The 20,011-nt window shown below is 42.5% G+C and overlaps 1 protein-coding gene across 1 annotated transcript; it reads right to left on the reverse strand.

Annotated features, from left to right (window-relative positions):
* Nucleotides 1–952: 952 nt before the first annotated feature.
* On the reverse strand, nucleotides 953–1,807 carry ntf3 (neurotrophin 3). The gene has a single exon (XM_076076160.1). The coding sequence runs from the start codon at nucleotides 1,796–1,798 to the stop codon at nucleotides 953–955; it is 846 nt and encodes a 281-aa protein (XP_075932275.1). The 5' UTR covers nucleotides 1,799–1,807.
* Between the last annotated feature and the right edge of the window lie 18,204 nt (nucleotides 1,808–20,011).

Here is a 20,011-nt window from a genome sequence, read left to right on the forward strand (position 1 = left end):
TCTAAAAACTGACAATATTGCAATCTTTGTCACCATGTTACTTTTTTTTTCAAAATTCAAAATGGGTATTTGTTAATGAAATGCTTCCAACTTTAAGAAATATAGTTTTTTTTATTAAAAGGAAGAAACAGAAACATCTTATGATAACAGTTGAGAGTAAAACGTGGTGAACAGAGTCAAGGTGGTCTGATGAAAACCAAACGGTTGGATCTTCTTGAATCTCCGTCAGTCACTGCCAGCAGGTTCCACAAGAGGAATTCCAAATTTACATTTCGTCAAAACTGTCTCCCAGAGTGAATGGACCCGCGGTGTGAATCTATATTTGTTTGGTCACAAATCTCCAATCGGTGTCATAGGATGCCTTTTTAGGTTCATCCCTCCAAAAAATGTGCGGCAACTGCTGTCTGTGAATTACCATGTCCTATCTCTCTGCTCTGCAGCCACACTGGTCAAGGCACATGTACAATCTTACCGTGAAGCATCTTTGCCGCCCAGCTCCATATTAAAGTCTCAAAGTGAGTTCATAGCTTGTTTCGTTCCTTTTTTTGAAGACATTTTCTTCCTTTACGAAGACCTCCTTCAATAAATAACACAAATATATTCATAAGTCATATATAGATAGATAAACATGTATAAACTACATGCATTTCATATAATTTAAATAATTTATATGTACAGTTCTCCCTCCCCCCCCCCCCCCCCGGCCCCTCTCACACGAGTTCTTTCGTAACAGCGGCTCTGCGCCGGCTTGTAGATTTGCAGCGCATTAAAGTGAAATATCATTTAAACGGACCCAAGATTTCTTCAGTAGAAGTTTCATTTTAGAGTGTCGCTCTTCACCACCATGACACATCACCCAGTGGTGGGGAGCGCCATGAACAGGAAGTAAAATCCAATACAGGAAGTAGAACTCCAAACAGGTAGTCGCCAGCGTGGGCTTGCGTGGTTTTGTTTAAGTCCTGCGACGTTTCCTTGACAATGCGCAGACGCATGAGGTGTCTATGCGTATCCACCGCCAGCCCACTGAATTGCGGACCTGCGTCAGCGCTCGGACGTACGTCTGCGTCGTCTTGCACTGCGAGTTCCAGTTCTTGTCATCGATGCCCCTGCAGCCACCTTTGAAGGAAATAGGGGTCCGACAGCGTGTCTCATAAAAGAACTGTTTGATGTCCTGCGCGGTACCGATTTTAAATTTGGCCAGGACGATGACAGGGTAACCCCCCGTGTCCACTGCTTGGGTTTTATTCGTCACCCACTGGCTCTCGCTGTCGCACACAGAATATTCCCCTCGATAGCTCTTGTGCTCGGCGTAGCGCCTCTTCCGCGTCTTGTTTCCCGCCGCCCCGTCCAATCCGACGCTGACATAATCGTCCGTGAGGTACAGCGGCGGCGGCTGCAGTGGCGGCCGGTCGCTCAGCAGCACCCGAGGCGAGTTGTACCGCTTGTGCTGCCTGAGAACGTCCGAGTTCAACAGCATCACCTCCTGGTCGGCAGCGTCGTCGCTGCGACCCCCCGTCCCCCACTGCTCCGCATCGCCCTGCTCCTCCAAAGGTAAGTTTGCACTGAGGAGGGGGGGCAGCGTGTCCGGGGGCTCGGTGTCCTTGCTTTCCCCCTGTTGACTCTGGTTCCCCCTGGTCTTCCCCCTCGTCAGATCCGCCTGAAGCAGCTCGATGATAAGGGAGTTTAAGGGGTCAGGACTCGGCTGTTGCTGCTGTTGCCCCTGGCGACTGCTGTCCATGTTGGTCGCCTGGATACCATAGAGGTACACGAGGACCATCACATACAGCAGGATGGACATCACTAGATTCACCTGAAAGATCTGCAGAGAACGAGAGAGAGACCATTTTAATAGATGCTATACTCCTGGTTGTCTTCCTTACAGCAATGAAATACAGTTTTTTTTGTTAATTCACATTTAACACAATCCATCTCCAGGGAGGGGAGAGGGGAAGGCGTGAGGCAAAGACACAGCATGAGGCAACGTACCCTCATACAATGGTGCGTATGATATCTTATGATACGTTATTTTTAAAATTTTGTCCATTCTTCTACGAAAATGCAGCAACACAAGCGATCAGAACCTCTTGAGGCAACACAACTACTTGGTTTAGGTAAAGAATGGTTTCGGCTAAATCCGTTCTTTTCATATATCATGCTCTCGGGTGTAAGTCACGTAACAAAAGTTTAGTAAAAGAAGTCAACGTTGACTTGGTTTCATACAAGACACAAACAGGGTGAAAGTCCTGTGTTTGTTTGAAGCAACCTCCTCCCTACACTGACTTTGTCGCTCTTTATATTGCATCGCCTGCCACTTTCCTAGAGGCAGCCCTTGTACTTCCTGGCTCACAATCTCACAGGTTAAATAGGAATTATAGTCCCTCTCATTGGTCAAAGCAAGAACAGTGAAGGAGAACAGCATGTCGTTTATAAAAACAACAGGAAGTGCATTATTGTAATGTATCCCGTTCATTTGTCACCCTCATTTACAGGACAGATGTTGCAGCAGCAGCAGGTCAATTCAGTGTGACTTACACTTCCTGAGGATATCATTTTCTCCAAATGTCTTATAACTTTAGAACTTGCCTGAGAATCATGACTTTTTAAAGTTTTCTTCCAAAGTAAAGTATTCCAGTTCCTAGTTATCTACATGTCTGTTTACATTGAAAACAGGAACCTCTAATAGCTAATTCTGCATACATTTGTGGCTTTGTGGGAACGTTTTTGGCTTGAGCTCAGTTACCACAATGTAAATAACAGCAGCAACCGTGCTGCTACATGTACAGCATACCTTGTAGCCGAAAAAACACCCACAATTGTGCTCGGAGTAGTACATTTAAACGCTTGACACGAGCGTGAAACCTGGCTCACACACATACACACACACACTTTGCTGTCTCGCCAAAGGGTGTCGCTGTCTCTTATTTACAGTAATTGTTTTTTAAAATGCAGTTGTAGTCTACTTGGTGGAGAGGCAGTTTTGTGATTGTAAGGTTGCCAGTTCAAATCAGGGGAGGAGCAGGATGATTCTTGGAGGTGACGCCCTGCTCCATATTGAACAGCGTCTACTGCAAGACCATCGTAACCCAATACTGTTGGATAATTAGTGCAATAGCCTACTGAAAGGTCAAATTGTTTGTTTAGTTAGCTTAGGATTTCAATAAGACAAAGTGCTCATCTGTGAGGAACAATCAGAAAGTGTTATTTTTGTTTAAATACAAAACGCACTGAACACTGTCTTCATAAGTAGTTTTGAAATGTTAGTCAAGGCTTGCATCACAACACCACAGCTGCTGTGCTACGGCTCTTGTCTTACTTCTTCCAGTCGGAGCCAAAAATGAAATGACGAAAGACAAGCCACACCTGAGGTGTCTACTCTTACGGTATCATCTGTCATCTTTTGGCTCCGTCCCCTCAATGGGGACATTTACTCTCACATTTCACTTGGGCGCACCCAGTCATCTGATCGAACCTAAAGAGCTCCAGCTTTTTAAGTTTATTTAGGACGATTGCTCCAAGAGGAGTTTTTTAAAATCCTGTGGTGATCAGTAGGAGTTCATAGTATGACATGGTGTCAGAGAGCATTTTTCTCATGTTTGTGTTTGTCTGTGCAGGCTCACAAAAGCAGATGTTTCGGCACCACATGCTTGTTCCCAATCAGCATGGGTCAGGATGTGCTGGTGGTGTAAAACCACAGGGAAGAGTTGTTAACACTTACCACAGCTGTTTGTGTCTTTCTGATATTTATTTCACTAAAGCTGACTAGCCTCTACTTATTAACATTGTCCAACTGCAGCCACTGTCTTTTACTGTCGGACAGTTTGACGAGGGGAACTCTTATCATCACATTAATAACATGAATTCATATGGAAAACTCATTAGCAAGTTTACTTATTTGCACATACAGCAGAAAGCATTCATTTGGAGTCATGTTTCTGGCCGACTGACAAAATCCAATAATCACTCTCCCTTTAGCACTATTTTGGTCTCCACCAACTCCTGAAGGAAATATCTGGCTCTTTAGCTGCTAATTGTTTCATTAATTAATTAATTACATTCACATAAATTCCAGCCACCAATGTCTGGAATTCTCATCAGCTGTCAGTTAATAGACAAATTCTCCTTCTCTGCCTTATGGCCGACAGCACAGTAAAAACAATGAAACCATGCGGCTTTCCCTTTTAACTCATCGGGTGCTTTACGATCCTCGAAGACGAGTCGTCTGTGTTTTATTGTGGCCAAAATGACTAGTTGCTTTGACGTAGGGGGTTTCTAATAGCTGTGACCACCTTAAATAATACACTTCTTTTTTTTTTTTTTAACCCTTAACTATTACAAAAAGGACAGAGGCTCCTCTGATTTTCACAGCACAGGCCATGTGAGGCTCACAAAAGATCTGCTCTCCAGTTCCGGTTCCTTCTTAATAAGCTGGGGTTACGCTTCGCAGCTATACATGCAGTCAATGTGTTTACGTGAATATGAAGGAAAAAAAGTCAATGATCAATGATGTATGCACGGTCGTACAGTATTTCTCCACTTGAACCCAAGTTTAAAGGAAAAAACGCTAACCAGTATGTACTAGTTTTAATATACAAATGATTTTATTATGGGCTAGCATACTTTTCTCCTGTGTCACCATGTGTAATTATAGTATTCCCACAGAAAATCAGGTGGTGATGCACATTTTATGTGTCACATAAGTTGTGCAACGCACAGACGCCGATTTGTTCTCACGCGCAACTCGTCAAATACCGACGCCTGATCAGTGACCCTGCGCTTCAAACTGTGACACTCTCGCTACTTCACAGGAAATGCACAGTTTCCTCTAGTCAGATGCATACAGTCCCTTTTCAAAAATAAACTTCAAATGGACAAACAGATGGCCACCAACTAAAAGAGGTGATTTGTTCCCATCAACAATGTTATGGCTGGATGATACAGCTGTTGGAGGGAGGGAGGGGCATCTGTTCAGCAGCAATGTCACCTTACAATCAATGGCTCAGGAAAGACAACACACACACACACACACACACACAACAGCTCATTTCTCTCTGTTTCTGTCCAAAGAGAAGTATCAATTTGAATATTGGAAACCGCTCAAAGTCATGTGCACTTGCACAAACTCGTACTTTTACACTCTCAAGGACCATCATGGACTCACAACCTGGACACATACCTTAAAAGTCTTAACCCTCAAACAACCCCTTCTTCTCAGAGTCATAACACTGTCAAACATGAACACACGGACGTAATACACACACCCACAATGTTGGAACGTTCGTCGCGTTCAAGCATCCATAAATCCTCTCACCATTTTACTTTGTGTGGGTTGCCATCGTCAGAAAACATGTCACCCGTAGGCCTGTAACTCATTTTTTTCAAATAAAATGTGCAATGTATACGAAACGCTCTAGAGTTACAGTGGTAGGGAAAACCCTGCTGTTTATTCTGGCATCGTGTTGGCTAAAATGTTTGTGACATTCTTATGTAAACAAACACACGTGCAAACACAACAGGCAAGGTCAGCAAAAATGATTCGAGGTCATGACCATGTATCGTACGATAAGTCGATAGACTGTAGTACTCACTGTGATGGGCCTAGTTACATGCAGGCTCATTACAATATGCCGCGCCCCCCATCTGAGAATCTCCTCCCACGACTTGAGAACTTCTTTTGCAAGCGTGTGCCATATTTTTCTCGCCATTTAAGGCAGACTTGGCTTTTTCGGGAGGTGGGCTTAAAGAGGCGGGCGTTTCAGACAGACAGTGAATACAGGTTTATTCAGATAGACAGTATAAGAAAAATAATGTGGTTGTTTTAGCATTAGCATGCAAACATTTTTTAGAAACCCAAAATACAAGTATGAGCCTGAAAATGAGCATGCTATGTCCCCTTTAATTGAATTAAAAGCACTGGGGGGCCGTATATTTTATCAATATTTGCCTTGCGACTCCTGGAACACTCTGTCCTTAAGAGAAGCACGTGCGATTAGCCCCTCGTGGCATTTTGACAATTTGACATTACCACTTATTGTGACACAAACTTTCAGTTTTTAGCTCAATTTCTTTGCCACTGCTTTGGTGATTAAATCCAAATGAAGGAATAAGGATCTCTCTGTTAATCAGGCGCCTGGCCCGTGAAATCTGCACCCAGTGAGACAAATTAATTTCCGCTCCTGCTGCCACAGTCACTGCAGTACAAGCCCTGCCAGTAGTATATGGTGTTGACGTTCAGACTTGTGCAGGCTAACAAAGCACAGCGATAACTTCCTCAGTGGGCAGAGTGATAATGAGACTGTGTGTCTTTGTGTGTGTGTCCTGCATGTCCTGCGTTTCTATGCTTTTTGTACAGGACAAGAGTCTGCACAAGGACGGGGAAATGAGGAAACACCTCCCCACTGAGGACACTTTGCCCGTCCTCACCTCTACAAAAACTTATTTCGGGACTTGGGTTTAGGGTTAGGTTTATAATTAGGTGTTGGTTTAACGTTAGGGAATAAATGTAGTCGTCGAAAGTCAAAGCGTGCGTGTGAGAGGGATGCTGGGAAGAATAACAAGGCTGACAGATGTTAATGCTCCCGAAAGAAAATAAAGTATATCGGTGTGCGGCCACAGATTGTCAGGATATTATGAGTCCACCTGTTTCATAGGCATGAAGGTGAATCTAATAACACACACACTATTATATTATATGTGTATTATATTCATATAACATATTATGTAAAATGTGTGACCACAGAGCTGATAATGAATGGCAAACTCTTTTTGCTCATTTCCATGTCTGTCAGTCTGCCTTTGTGTGATGGGAAGCAGCATGTAGTCAATGCAAGATAATATAATAATCAAGCTATGTCAATATAATAAAATAGGATAATCGACAGGGTGCATTATAAGCTGATTGACATTAGAAAATCTAATTAGAACAGTCAGAACAAATCAAAACAGTATTTCCCTTTTCATTTCCCTGATTCTCTTTCTCTTCCTGAGTAAAAGCTATACATCTTTCATATTATATTTTGACTTGTGTAAGTAATATAACATCTCCTATGAACTTTAACAATAATAGATACAAATGTGCCACACGGTCAGCCATGCTTTCTGGAGAAGGGGGTGTGGCTCGACTGCAGTCCACTTTGGATGATGTGGAACACTGTGATTGGCAGACAGACATCCAATCGAATAAGTCTTTGCATTTAGGTGGAGTCAGATGACAGTACTCATAGATCTAGACGTCCTAGAAGGGTGTTATGTCCGTTGGAATGGACAGGGGATCTGAACAGGTGTAACATGCATGACAACAGGATGAAAAGACAAAGAAGGTGTTTGAGAAGACTATGCTGTGGTGTCTGTTGTTACAGTTAGGAAGTCAGAAGCCAGTATGCTTCCAATAAAGTACTAATGAAACAGCTACAGGTGCATAACCAGCACCTTCTGGACTCGGAGGGGTTGAGATGCTGTGAGATAAGATTTTCTTCACCCCGAGGGAAACTGTTGTGCAGCACTTCTACAGTGGAAAAGAGTGCAAATACAAAATCTACAATATCAATAAGGTGCGAATTCAAAATCTACACAATCACAAGAAATAAAAGCAGGTTAACTATATTTGCGTATAGCTAATTTATGTCGTATCAAATCTGAAGTAAGTGTATATGATTATTTCACAATGTTCAGGATTATGTCCATTATACTTCACATGTATCCCAAACTGGAGTATTACTGAAACCAAGACGGGTTGAGGTCTGGAAAACAGAGAAGCGGTAACACTTTATAATAACCATCATTAATACATTTTAAATTGATCATTTATTAAAATGAAGTTGATAGTTATTTTACTGTTGCTAAACAATGAAATTATAATTAATGTTTACCTATTATTAGTAATTCTATACTTTGTTATTTGAATGGTTTATTGTTCCACACATTATACCATGTTATATACCATATTAAGTGTTTATGAATGATTTGTAAACATTAAAGAAATTCTTTGTAAAACATCTCCAAACGTTACACAGATATTTGTAACACTTTGCTTATGGTTCATAATTGGTTTGTTAACCAGTACGCATTATTTGGATGGCTGTTATAAAGTTGCAGCTGATGATTATAATACTTAGTTAAATATTTTGTAAAGCGTCTGTACAAATTATTTAGATAGATTGGGAACATTTTGGTTGCCTTTCAACACGGCGACGCCGGATCCTGCGGTTTGTAGCTAACGTAACGAACTGCATTTGTACGGTTCAACCCCAACCACCACCCCACGATGACGGGCTTTTTCTTCGCCTTCGAATGTGACCTTTCGGATCAGGTATGCAGGTATGTTTACCTGACGTGTTTGAACAACCCTCCAAAACAACCAGTTTGTTGAAGTCCAATCCCATCCTTTACTGTCTCTGCTGTCAGTTGAAACCGATATCCGATGACGTTACAACCTGGTTGTTCCTCTAAAACGCCCCATTTGGAAGCACTTGAAGCAGCATTCTTTATAGCTTGAGGTCTGAGCGAGTCCCAGATTTTTTGGTGGATTTGAATTGTTCCCTCGCCCACAGAGGGCCTTGTAATCCTTTTAGCTGCAACGTTGCCCCCACTGAATCTGATTCAGAGCGTGCTGGTTGCCTGCACTGTGTTCGTACCGTAAATGACTAAAGGAGCAGGTTTGGGCAAGAAGAAACATCTGAAGCCTCGGGGGAACTCACAAAATTCCTCACATTCATCTGCAGGTCATCAAAGAATCCTTAGAGTTTCAGTATTCGTGATTGGGTGCTCGTTACCAGCCGGTTGTTTTTAGGGTGAGGTCACCGTCAGCACCTCCTCAGAAAGCTTACAGTTTTCCTTAAACTGATCTTAAACAAGTAGGGGATCTGACACAGCAGCACGCAGGTTTACAAGAAAACTCACCGGGTGCCTGAGTGTTGTACTTTACACTTCAATGGGTAATTGCTCAAGGAAAATCTATTTTTCATGTGATTTTCAGATGGTACTATGGCCTGAAAATAGTTACAGAACTGTGAAACTGGAATGCAGGGTTTGGGGGCTTTGTCGCCCCGCAACCACCACAACGCCCCTTGTGACTCCCATTAGCTTAACATGAATATTTGCTAGATGTTTTTTCTGGCATTTTTTTTATTTTTATTGCCTGTGAACCAGACCGCTTATCCTGGATGACTATTTTGGGGTAGTTCTCTAACCGTGGTGCCACGTGTATGTTAGCATGCAGATGTTAGCATTGGCGTGGCTACACAGGAGCCGTTCGGCTCCGTCACAAGCATCTGACAAGAACCGATCCGCTTCCGTTTTAATCAATCCGGCTACACAGTCCTCAAAACAGCATGTTTGTTACCACATGCCGCACACGTATCGACAATTCTGTATTTTGCATTGCTCAGGTCAATTTCTCAATCTGCAGAGTGAGGCCGAGTGCATTTGTGGGCGGCCCAGCATCAAGCAGTTGGAGGTTTGTTAGCGATTGTAATGGTTCAGTCAACACAGGAACTATACATCGTGTGCATGACTGCTCAGTCTCATATTTCCTATATTTCGACACCTGCGTTACACATGATATTTAAACGCTGTCACGATGTGTTCAAATGTAATCCTGTAACATGCAGTTTTGGCGGAGAAACTTGAATAAATCGAGTTGTTGGATGTTGTCAAAGCAATATGAAATAGATATTAGAGAGGGAATTATGACCTGGTTAACTTCCTAACACTAGCTCTAAGCAGCTTATAATACCTCTCAAAGGCTGTCGACCATGTATTTCCTAACCATTTGAATTGTGTGTTTTTGATATAAATAACCAGTCTAGATGACAGTAACGAGGTAGAAATGATAAAGAATTTTTGATTATAATTTTTGATTATAATTTTTTATTTGAATTTTCGATTGGAATTTTTGATAAGAATTTTTGATTAGAATTAGAATTACGTTTTTGGTTTACACTGACTTTGGGATGATTGAGACTTTTTGGGGACGGCGGTATAAAAATGTGTCTGTAACCTTGCTGTCATTTATAGTTCTAAGAAAGAAAATCGTGAGTCTGCAAAAATCGGAATCAGAGCATTAGACTTTAAGCAAAAATCAGAAATCGGAATCAGCCCAGAAAATTTGCAACTGATGCATCCCTGGTATCATGTGCCTAAATCCCCATAGCCAATGATAATGTATCATTTTCAGTACTGGTTGTCATTACATCACATGTCCACCCAAAAATCTGCACATGTCGGCACTTATAACACATTTCAATCTTGCACATGTGCAGCGACAAATCCGATCCGAAAGAGAACAGCAGCCTCCGAGACATCAATATGTCTTTATGGACAAGCAAAAGGTTCCTTTCTGACAGCCTAATCTCGGTTTCTGACATGGAGACATATTTCAGGCACTTGTATCTGCTTTCTTGTCCTCTCAGTCACCCAGAGCTCACAGACGAGGGGTTAGAACGTAATTGACCGGTAAATTGAAGGATCCGCCATAAGACTGAGCTTCGTCTTCGACATAACAGTCCAAATAAGGCCGCTTCACTCGCACACTTCGGCAATCAACTTGTCCTCACACTTGAAGCTGCTGACTCTACAACTCATCAGTCACCACAATGACTAAGGATGAAGTGTTTTCTCTACCTTGATTCAATGACACACAAGGGAAAGGTCAGGGCTTGAGTCATTGGATAAGCTTTCACCTCAGCCGGTGGCAAAGGATGGAGAAGAACAGAGGGTGGTAGTTGGGACATAGGAGGGTGTGGAGGAAAGGATGACAGGAGGGGAAGAAGCCATTATGAGGGTAAAAAGGGAGATGTGTTTTGTGATGAGGGCAATTAATCATCGTCATGTACCATTGTGGAAACGTATTGTGTAATCTAGTTGGATGTTGTATATACAGTATATACAAATATATGAAATGAACAATCAGCAGCCTGTAAAAACAAAAGGAAAGACTTGCTGTGGCGCATTACAACAAGTGGAAATAGCTGCAGGACTTTGTATTGCCATTTAACAAGATCTGATGTAACTGTTCTCTGTGCATTTCAGGAAGAGCTCTTCCTAAGAGCAAAATAGGGTACGACCCTAGCTAACCCCCCCCCCCCCCCCCCCCCCCCCCACCCCGTTGCCAAGGACTTAAGTTAAAATAGAATACCAGCAGATGTGGTGTGTGTGCAATTTAAAAGGTGAAGCCTGGGCACAGACTACAGCGTACATTTAGGTCAAACATGGGACAGGTGGTGCGAATAATAAGTTTCCCATCTACTATTCTTTAAATACTCTCTTGTGTCTCTTCTTCTACTATTTCTTAATTCTATCTTCACGATTTGTATTTCCACTAAAGACGCCATTATTCAATAACTTAAATCCAGTCGGCCAGGGAGGAACGCAATGACCTGCTAGTACACACACAAAGAGAAAGAACCACGTTATATTTAACATGTTAATCAAAAGCCAAAAATGTTTGCAGAGGGCATCTGTGGGGACATCGTGTTCAAATGAAATACAAGTAAAAATGTCCACTGAGAAAAATAAGATTTCACTTTTCGAAGAACAAAGCTAACAATGTTTGTCTCCCCCCCCTCCCTTTGCACCCTTTATAGTTTCAACTAAGGAGGCTCAAGGCCGATTAGGTCAGTGTCCAGCCCGCCTGGCCCCCTCCCCCTGACATTATCCCCCCTTCATCTGCTCATGATCTCACATGCCGATCTGCTCATATTTATCCTCACCTCACTCCTTGTCCTTTTCTCCATCCGCCTGCGTCTGAAGCCCCATTCACACACAGGAAGTGTATCAATGTGTATCAATTTGCTTTTCAAATTTTATTTCAATTTGCGATTTAAACATTGTTCCCCAAATCCTTCATCCAATACAAGCATAGTTTATTTAGGTACGGGTCTGCATGTGTGCAGCTTCCTAAGCTCTTCCGCCATCCGTGTGTTTGCACATTTCCCTCACCGTGTCCAAAATACCAGCGCTAATCATTCCCCCAGCAAACAGAGCTGGATAAATTGCCAACACCCTTGGCTGGCCCGCTCTCCACGCTCACTGAAGCTGTTAATCTGATTCAAACTCGAGTTGAAAGCTTAGATCCGCCGCACGTGGGCGGGAAAAACCCCCGCACATCGCACATATTGTAAATGCACAGTGAGCAGGGCGCAAATGTGATACTGCCCAATGAGGTTCCATTTTACACAACAACAAAGTGTCTCTTGCACGGAGTCTGGTGTGAGCCACAAAAGGAAGCGGCGGGCTCACGCCCCCCCTGAGCTTTTAACTCCTGAGGGATTGATGCAGATAATCAGCCTCAGCGTGGCAGCGTCTTAGTAAGAGAACAGACAGGTTTCCTCAGCGGTGACATGCTGGACGGACTGTGTTTTTCGTGTGTGTGTGCCATGCAGGTCAAGCCCCATTATATCATGTGCTGTTTCGGAGGGACGGGATACATGCCACCGGGCAAGGAAGCTGTGTTCCCCTGTGTCCCATGATCACTCACTGTGGCCTTGTTTTTCACTGCAGTGCATAAGTCATGCACCTTTATCGAAAGAGCACAATCATGGCTAGAAGTAGAGAGAACTCAAAAATGAGTTTAGTACAGTACAACACAGTTATAATGCCATAAATCATTGAAAAGAAACATTGCCGTAAAAAAAACATCAATAAGAACAAATGAAATTTATTTGGTAATTTCTTTACAAAGAAATGGAAAAAAATGGAATCTCTGTACAACATTTTTCCAAGTGCCAACAAAAAAAGGGGGGGGGGGGGGGGGGGGGTCCCATGTGCGATACATATTGAACTATTCACACTTTTACAACCTCTCTTGTCCTTCATGAAAACAGCCTGCAGTTCAGTCAAAGTTTTACAGATATTTTGACACATGACTGTTGGTCTCAGCCGAGTCATTCATGGCCTCCCAGTTTGCGTTTAAGAGCAAAGAATCTAACTTTTTTTAAATATTTTTGGCCACATTTTGAATGTAGAATAAAGTGATTTTGACAAAATATCTCTATTTTTAGCTTAGGTCGTGATTCCTGACAGTAGTGTTCAAGGACCGTGGGAAATGTGACAATCTGAGGATAATTTCTGTTCGTACAGATTCTGGCTATGATAAATGTTGTCATTTAGGACAAAGCCACCGGCAGGTTGTGGAGTTCAGAGGGTTAGACTGGCATCATCTTCCCAAATTCATTGAATACACATGCCAGGTCAACATGTAAATTATGTAAAGTTTGCGCGATATGTGAAGGGTGGACACTGTTGTTGAGGGTGTACATAAAGAGTAAAGGGTGTCTGTGTTCAGAGTGGACAATGCTGATCACTGAACAGTTTCAGATGCTGTTCAGATGGTTGACCGGGGGGGGGGGGGGCAGTGGGGGTTCGAAAGTATCTCGTCGTCCTTTGAACTCAGGTCGACTTAGATATTTTGGCCCCTTTTCCACCTCTGATTCCTTACATTTAATTACCTATTGGAAATCACCCCATTAATTACCCCGTCTTCAAGGGTTTTGCTTTCCAACATAGTTCTTTAATCTTCTCCATCAGCTGCCCTTTATGTCACAACCACCATCCCGCTCTCTGCTTCTTCTCTCCCTGTTCTCTCTCTCTCTCTCTCCATCATCGAGCTGTTTTGCAGGAATCCTTTTTTCCCTGCTTTAATCTCTCACTGCAGAACATTAAAAAGTAAAGATGTGTTTGCGTTTTGGAGTTACCGCTCTGTTTGAATGTGCAGCGGTAACCGTGCAGTAACAGTTTCACCACAAAACAAGAGAAAGTCACTCAAACAGCTTCCGAAGCCGACACACCGCTACATGGAGCAAGAGAGAGCAAGTGTGTGTGTGTGTGTGTGTGTGTGTGTGTGCGTGCTTCGGTGTTGTCAGTGGATCCTGTGGCAATGTAAGTCAGATCATGTCTGGCTTTGTTGAGTTTGTGTGCCCACCATTAGGAATGCAAATCTAACGCACATAAAAGAGCGGCCTCAAACACACAAAGGGAAAAAAAGTGCGTGTGTGTGTAACTGGTATGAGCAAGAGCATGCACATTATCTCTCTAAATCCAAGTCTACTGTTCATTAGACCTGGTTTCCTAGATAACCAGCAGGGTGACTTGCTTTGCCCAAAATGGCAAGTTAAAAAACAAAAATTGAACTGACTGGCAACCTCTCTTAGTCTATTTTAATGTGTTTTATTTGATTCATTCTGGAACCTTATTTACATTAAAAGTACAACATGTTTTTAAATCAACTTATTAAAAAATAATTGGCTGGCCATCCGCCACCTAACCGCGAGCGAAATGTCGTAAGTCGAGTATCACTGCCATGGAGAAATGAATGAATGAACCAACAGCTGGTGTTTGTCAGACTGGTCTCCTACAAGTTAACCACACTGCATTGTCAATTGCGCTTCGAGGGGGAACACCTCCCAGATAACATTTGTTTTTGACGAACCACAAATATGTTTCCACTCATAGTCGCTGGAGACTGCTGTCCCCTGTGTATGTCACTTATTTGTCACGCACCTTTTGTAGTTACATAAACGCCACTTACAAAGTTACTTCAACCCAAACCACGATATTTTCCGACCAAGTAGTTTTGTTGCCCAAACCTCACCAAAAGTCTGAAGTTTATTTTGAAAAGACTGTGTGCGCATGTACCAAGCGGAAATCAACACGTGTTGCTGGAGGAATTTAAATGGTAAAAAATAAAATAAATGAGGAATTACTTTTCATAAGATATCATACAAACAAACACATAAGGATACCTCCTACTGAGCCTTAGAGAAACAACCCTCCAGTGTGTGAATGTGCAGAAACCCATTCCGCCTGTTCCCGTGTTTGTGTGTGTGTGTGTGTTTGTGTGTGCGTGCCTGTGCCTGTACACAGACAGTACAGAACTGAGGGCCAAAGCAAACAAACCACAACACCGTCATCATCGCTTCAAGGCGAACGCAGAAATTAGAATTAAAAATATTTGGAAATATAGCAAATTCGATTTTTTACATGCTAACATGTGGAACATCATGGATCAGTCCTTGAAGATTTACTGTAAAGAGGCTGTAGGATGAATCCTCTTTTATTCTAAATACTTGCATATCTATTTTAGAAGTTATCCCTCCTCTGAATATACATGAAGTATAAATGCAGCAATCCTGACTGACAGATTACAGCCCATGATGTGAAGTGCAGTAATCTCACTGGGGCGTGGTGGTGATAACATGCCCCTAATCAGTGAAAAATATTGAAGACACGCCCCTCAACTACATGGTGTAAAGGGCATGAACAGGAAAAGTGGTGTTTACCGGCAGTAGAGGAGTAGCGTGTTAGAGCAAGACAGTCGCCAGCCCATCTGTCTGATTAACATGAAGTAATGATGGAGGCAGCCTGGTCCATGTTTGGCAGTGAGGCAGCAGAATGGGAGCCAACCAGGAGAGATAAGCCAAGATGGGAAAGAGGAGGATAAGAGAGAAGAAAAAGGGGGGAAAGAAGGAAAAATTACAGCTATATTTTAACATCTTTAGGTTCAGTGTTTTGGTTTTCCAGCCAACAAATTCCACTCTCATCAAGATCATTTTCAGTGGTGTAGCAGGCAGCTGCACCTGCCCAGCAGTTAGACAGCATCTAGGTACACAAACATTTAACTAAAGATCTATATACAGGTCCAGACAACGCCATTATAAACTCCATAAACATAAAGGTGAACAAAAGTTTCGTAAAGTCAGTAACAGCATTGAAAAGAGATCTGAAGACCGTTATATATATACACAGTATGTATCTCATGCATTCAATTCTCAAATTGTGGCCTTTACCTCTGTTAATAGAAAGAGGCCTTCATTTCTAATTTCCCATGTTCCCCCAAATATAAAACTTCCTCCTTGTCTTCCTGTTAAATTCAGTAAAATGTCCATTTCCACGACACGACAGAAACAAGAGTTCATACCAGGCGCTCCACTTTTCCCCCTGACTGATGTTCAGTCACCATGAATGAAGCTAAACACGTCCCTTCTGAATCTTCAGTCTCGCAGCCTTCCCTTTATATACAGGCTTTCAATTGGTGAAATGTTTTAAACGGGGAGGAAGAAAGGACAGTGGCAGGTACATAAAAAAAACAACTCTTAATTAATTTACCAGGACAATCAGGAGAGGTATCGTGGGGAGAGACGACATCGAAATTTGAATATGTCAGACAGGCAAAACGAGGCGAAGGGCGAAATAAAGGTGGGAGAAGCTTAAGAAGTTGGGATAAAAACGACATGACCAAAAAAATCACTGTCTAACCTGAACTGATTGCAACTGGGACGCCAGCCTGGTAATCTACTGGCAGTGTTACTCAATAAAGCAAGGCAACCGCTGCCAAACGCTACAGAAGGAAAGAAAACACAATCTCTCACACCACAATCTTAATGTCAGAATGGAAATGAACAATAAGGGATATTGGCAGACATTAGGAACTTCATCTATTTATAGTAGCATCAAATACCTTGTGATATCACTCCACTGTGGAGAGATCTGCCAAATCCCGGCAGTCAAATCAAAACATGCTACTTTAGTTCAAATATCTGCTGGTAATACTTTGAGACAACAAACCTTTAACCCAGCTTTCAGTGCATGTTTTCACACAATCTGATTAGTCAGCCAGCTGTACTGGAGCACAGCTACACGTGTGGCATGGTGGCTATGCCAACCCCCTGAGGTAACATATCATGAATACTGAGTTATTATTCCATGATTTCAGCATATTGTAATGCAAGTGGTCTTAGAGAGAAGTAAGCTTCTTCCCCTCTTCTTGGGCTCTGTTCTCAGGCTTTAAAAAAAAGAATCGACTTTGGCCATTCGCAGGTCATTTCAGATGCTGTTCTACAAGTGCAGATGCGCGCGTGCACGTCCCCGTCAGTTTACACTGCAAAGAAACCCAGATTCTCTCCATCTCTTGTAAATGCTGGCTAGAGCCTTCAATCACAGTATGTCTTCTCAAATGGCTTTAAAGGCCCCACATGTTTGCAAAGAAAACAGGACGGTAATTCTCACAGAACTGCAGCTATATAACAGCACCGGGATCACAATCACTATCGGGACGATGTATGACATGAATGACTAGTACTCCTACAGGTCACTGCATGAAGCATGTGCATTGGCCCGTGCCTTTTTTTGCCTTGAAATCTGTCTACACCACTTGAGTCAAGTACCACTTGAACAACAAGCTTCAACATTATTATGGAATCTTTGCCCAATGATGCCAAAAACACACTGCCTTCCCCGGCTTTAAAGGCTGTAGAAGTGGTGTACTAACCTTCTGCGCTTCCAAGTAATACTAGTGTGTGACAATTCTGTTTTTAAAACGAGCAAAGCTAACTTTATGTCAGATTTGCTGAGTTAAATAAAAGTGTAATTTTAAGGTAGGGACTGGCCAGAGTGCCACTTAATTACAGTGTGCAAAACTCGATACTTCAGATCCCCTGAAAGCGTCAATCGCAAAATTTCCATCTTTTATAAGCTTACTAATGCCCAGCAGTTTTTATTATTGAAACTGCAAAACATGATCAAATGTCTGCATGCTACGTGGTTTAAATACGTTGCAAATAGCACAGGAGGTGCTTTGACACTTACGGGGTTTTTCTTTTGTCTTATTTGTGCAGGTTGTTAGCAGCGTTGCACCTTTTCTTTGTACAATGGCAAAATCAAACCTTTAAATAAGACAGCCACTAGAATAAAACAGGTACACAGAGGAGACGGACGCAGCAATGCAGCAAACACAGAGGTTAGTTAATCCAGAAGAGGATAATATAAAGGTCATAGAGGGAACATCATGTGATTAACTGATAAGAAGCGAATATATTTAATGCAAGTTAAATACTGATGAAATAAACCCTTTTTTATAGAAGATAGATCACAGAATAAAGCCATTATTTCAAAAATGCCCCATTTCCCCTCTCTAGATATAGATTCCTACCCCATTGACAAGCATCAATGCACTGGGCTGAAAGAGACAACTGTGGACCACCAACAGCTTTCCCTAAACTACTGTAAATTACTTTTGGCTCAAAAAATTAAACTTGGCAATAGGAAGAAACTATAAGTCTTTGATTTGTATTGCACCAGGTAGCATGAGGCAAACCGCAAATTAGAAGCTGCACTCATAACCGATATCACGCAAGATTATCTGAAACCCAGAAAAACATACCCCTGACCCCATCTGTTGAGACCTTGCGGCTCCAAACAGAAAATCTGCTGGCTCAGGAAACCGCAACCGTATCAAATTGAGACGGTGGCGATGGACGGTGTGCGTTGCGAGTTACCGTGGAGACCCCAGAGATGATGCAGTCAGGGCGCTTAGCGAGCAGTGAGCCAAACTGGCAAATCCTCCGGAGGGATTTTCACCCGGCGATATCTGAGCCCTAATACTGTCCAATTGACTCCAGATGTTACGGCACAGACAGAGAGAGAGAGAGATAGAGCCGGTCTGTAGCTCAGTTTCCAGCCAAGTACTTGTTCTGGATATTCTAATTCATCATCACAGAAAAACTGAACAGCCATATCAACACTTGAGAGCACGCCCTGAGTGGTTGAGGTGTCAGAACAAAGAGAGATAATGGGATTACACTGCTAGGCACATCTGTCGTATCTTGGAGCCTAATAATGTCATGATATGCTTGGAATCGATGTTGTGCTGGGTGGCTCCTTTTTTAATTACACAACTATTTACAAATGACTTCTGTGTTCCTGACATATCCAAAGTGGTTTCATGCAGCTCGGGGAAAGCCCAACTGATGTTTATGCACCGTTGGCAAAAGCTCACATAGTTTACTGGTTCAGAGTCGGATTGAATAATCGCCAAAATTTTCACCTTGTGTACGAGAGGCAGAATAGTACGAATAGGAAGCTGATTGCAATTAACTATTTTGTGTTTTGTTTTTTTAAATCTTCGGGAGGGAGGATGAGGGACATCGGGAAAAAAGCCAGAGAAGTGTTTCTCAAGCGTTGGATCCCTCACGAAGGAAACCTGTGGTACAAGTCAAGAGATTATCAAGGAATCTAAAAAATGCTAATGTGTCTAACCACTCCATTCACACTTTTGTTACAGTGGAAACCGGACTGGAATACGATATTCAGAGGGCAGGTAGAAATACAGCTTTGACTCATGGATGTGCTTTGATATAGATTTAAAGAAATGTGTTGCAAGGTCATGGTGGGAACCCCGGTGTGGAATTCAATTTAATTTAGTACTTTATAGTTTTATTTTACCCACACGTTAACATGAACATCTTCAGAATTTGACCTGTGTAAAAAGCGAAGCGTTAAAGCAACACCTTGAGGTATTTACAGTGGGTTAGGTACGTATTTCTTGGCCATGCGCAGTCTCTTCTTCTGGTCCCCTGGCAACCTCACCGCAATGACAACACCTCAGCTAGTTACTGCGTCTAGCTAATAACCCCTTGTAAAACCACAACAGCTCAATTCTACTCTTTCGTCTTTATACAAACAAGATATAACATGTTAATTATTGAGGAGACTGGTTTTACGAGCGTTTGCCAGGCGAGGTGTTTCTTTCTGTTTCAAGTCTTTGTACTAAGCTAAGCTAACTGGCTGCTGGCTGTAGCTTCGAATCTAGCTTGCAGACATAAAAGTGGTGTCGATTTTCTCATCTGACCCTTGGCAAGAAGACAAATAAGTGTGTTTCCCCAAATGCTGAACTATTCCTTTGAGACATTTCATAGTTTGTATTTCACTTCCTGTGGGAAGGGAATTGACCATGCTTAACAACACATTTTAATTGAGCAAATAGAGTAGGTTTGAAGCCTCGCTGTTTTGATTCAGCCTGGGAAGTCAGGCGGCTTGTCCTCCCTGTCACCTCCCAACTGGCTCTGTTTTCACCCCCAGGATGTTAAGGGTAGCGAAGGGTAGGGCAGAATTCCAATCATAACAGTAAATTACCCTCTGAATGTTTGTTTGGCTGCCACCAGCCAGGTGAGTCATCCGCATTGTCCCTTCAGCAAACTAGTTTGTGTACATGTGCGGGTGCAAAAACTAGAGTATTTGGTGT

The sequence above is a fragment of the Anarhichas minor genome, unplaced genomic scaffold, assembly GCF_050575085.1.
Source record: "Anarhichas minor isolate MPS153535 unplaced genomic scaffold, ASM5057508v1 ptg000055l, whole genome shotgun sequence".
Taxonomy (NCBI): Eukaryota; Metazoa; Chordata; class Actinopteri; order Perciformes; family Anarhichadidae; genus Anarhichas; species Anarhichas minor.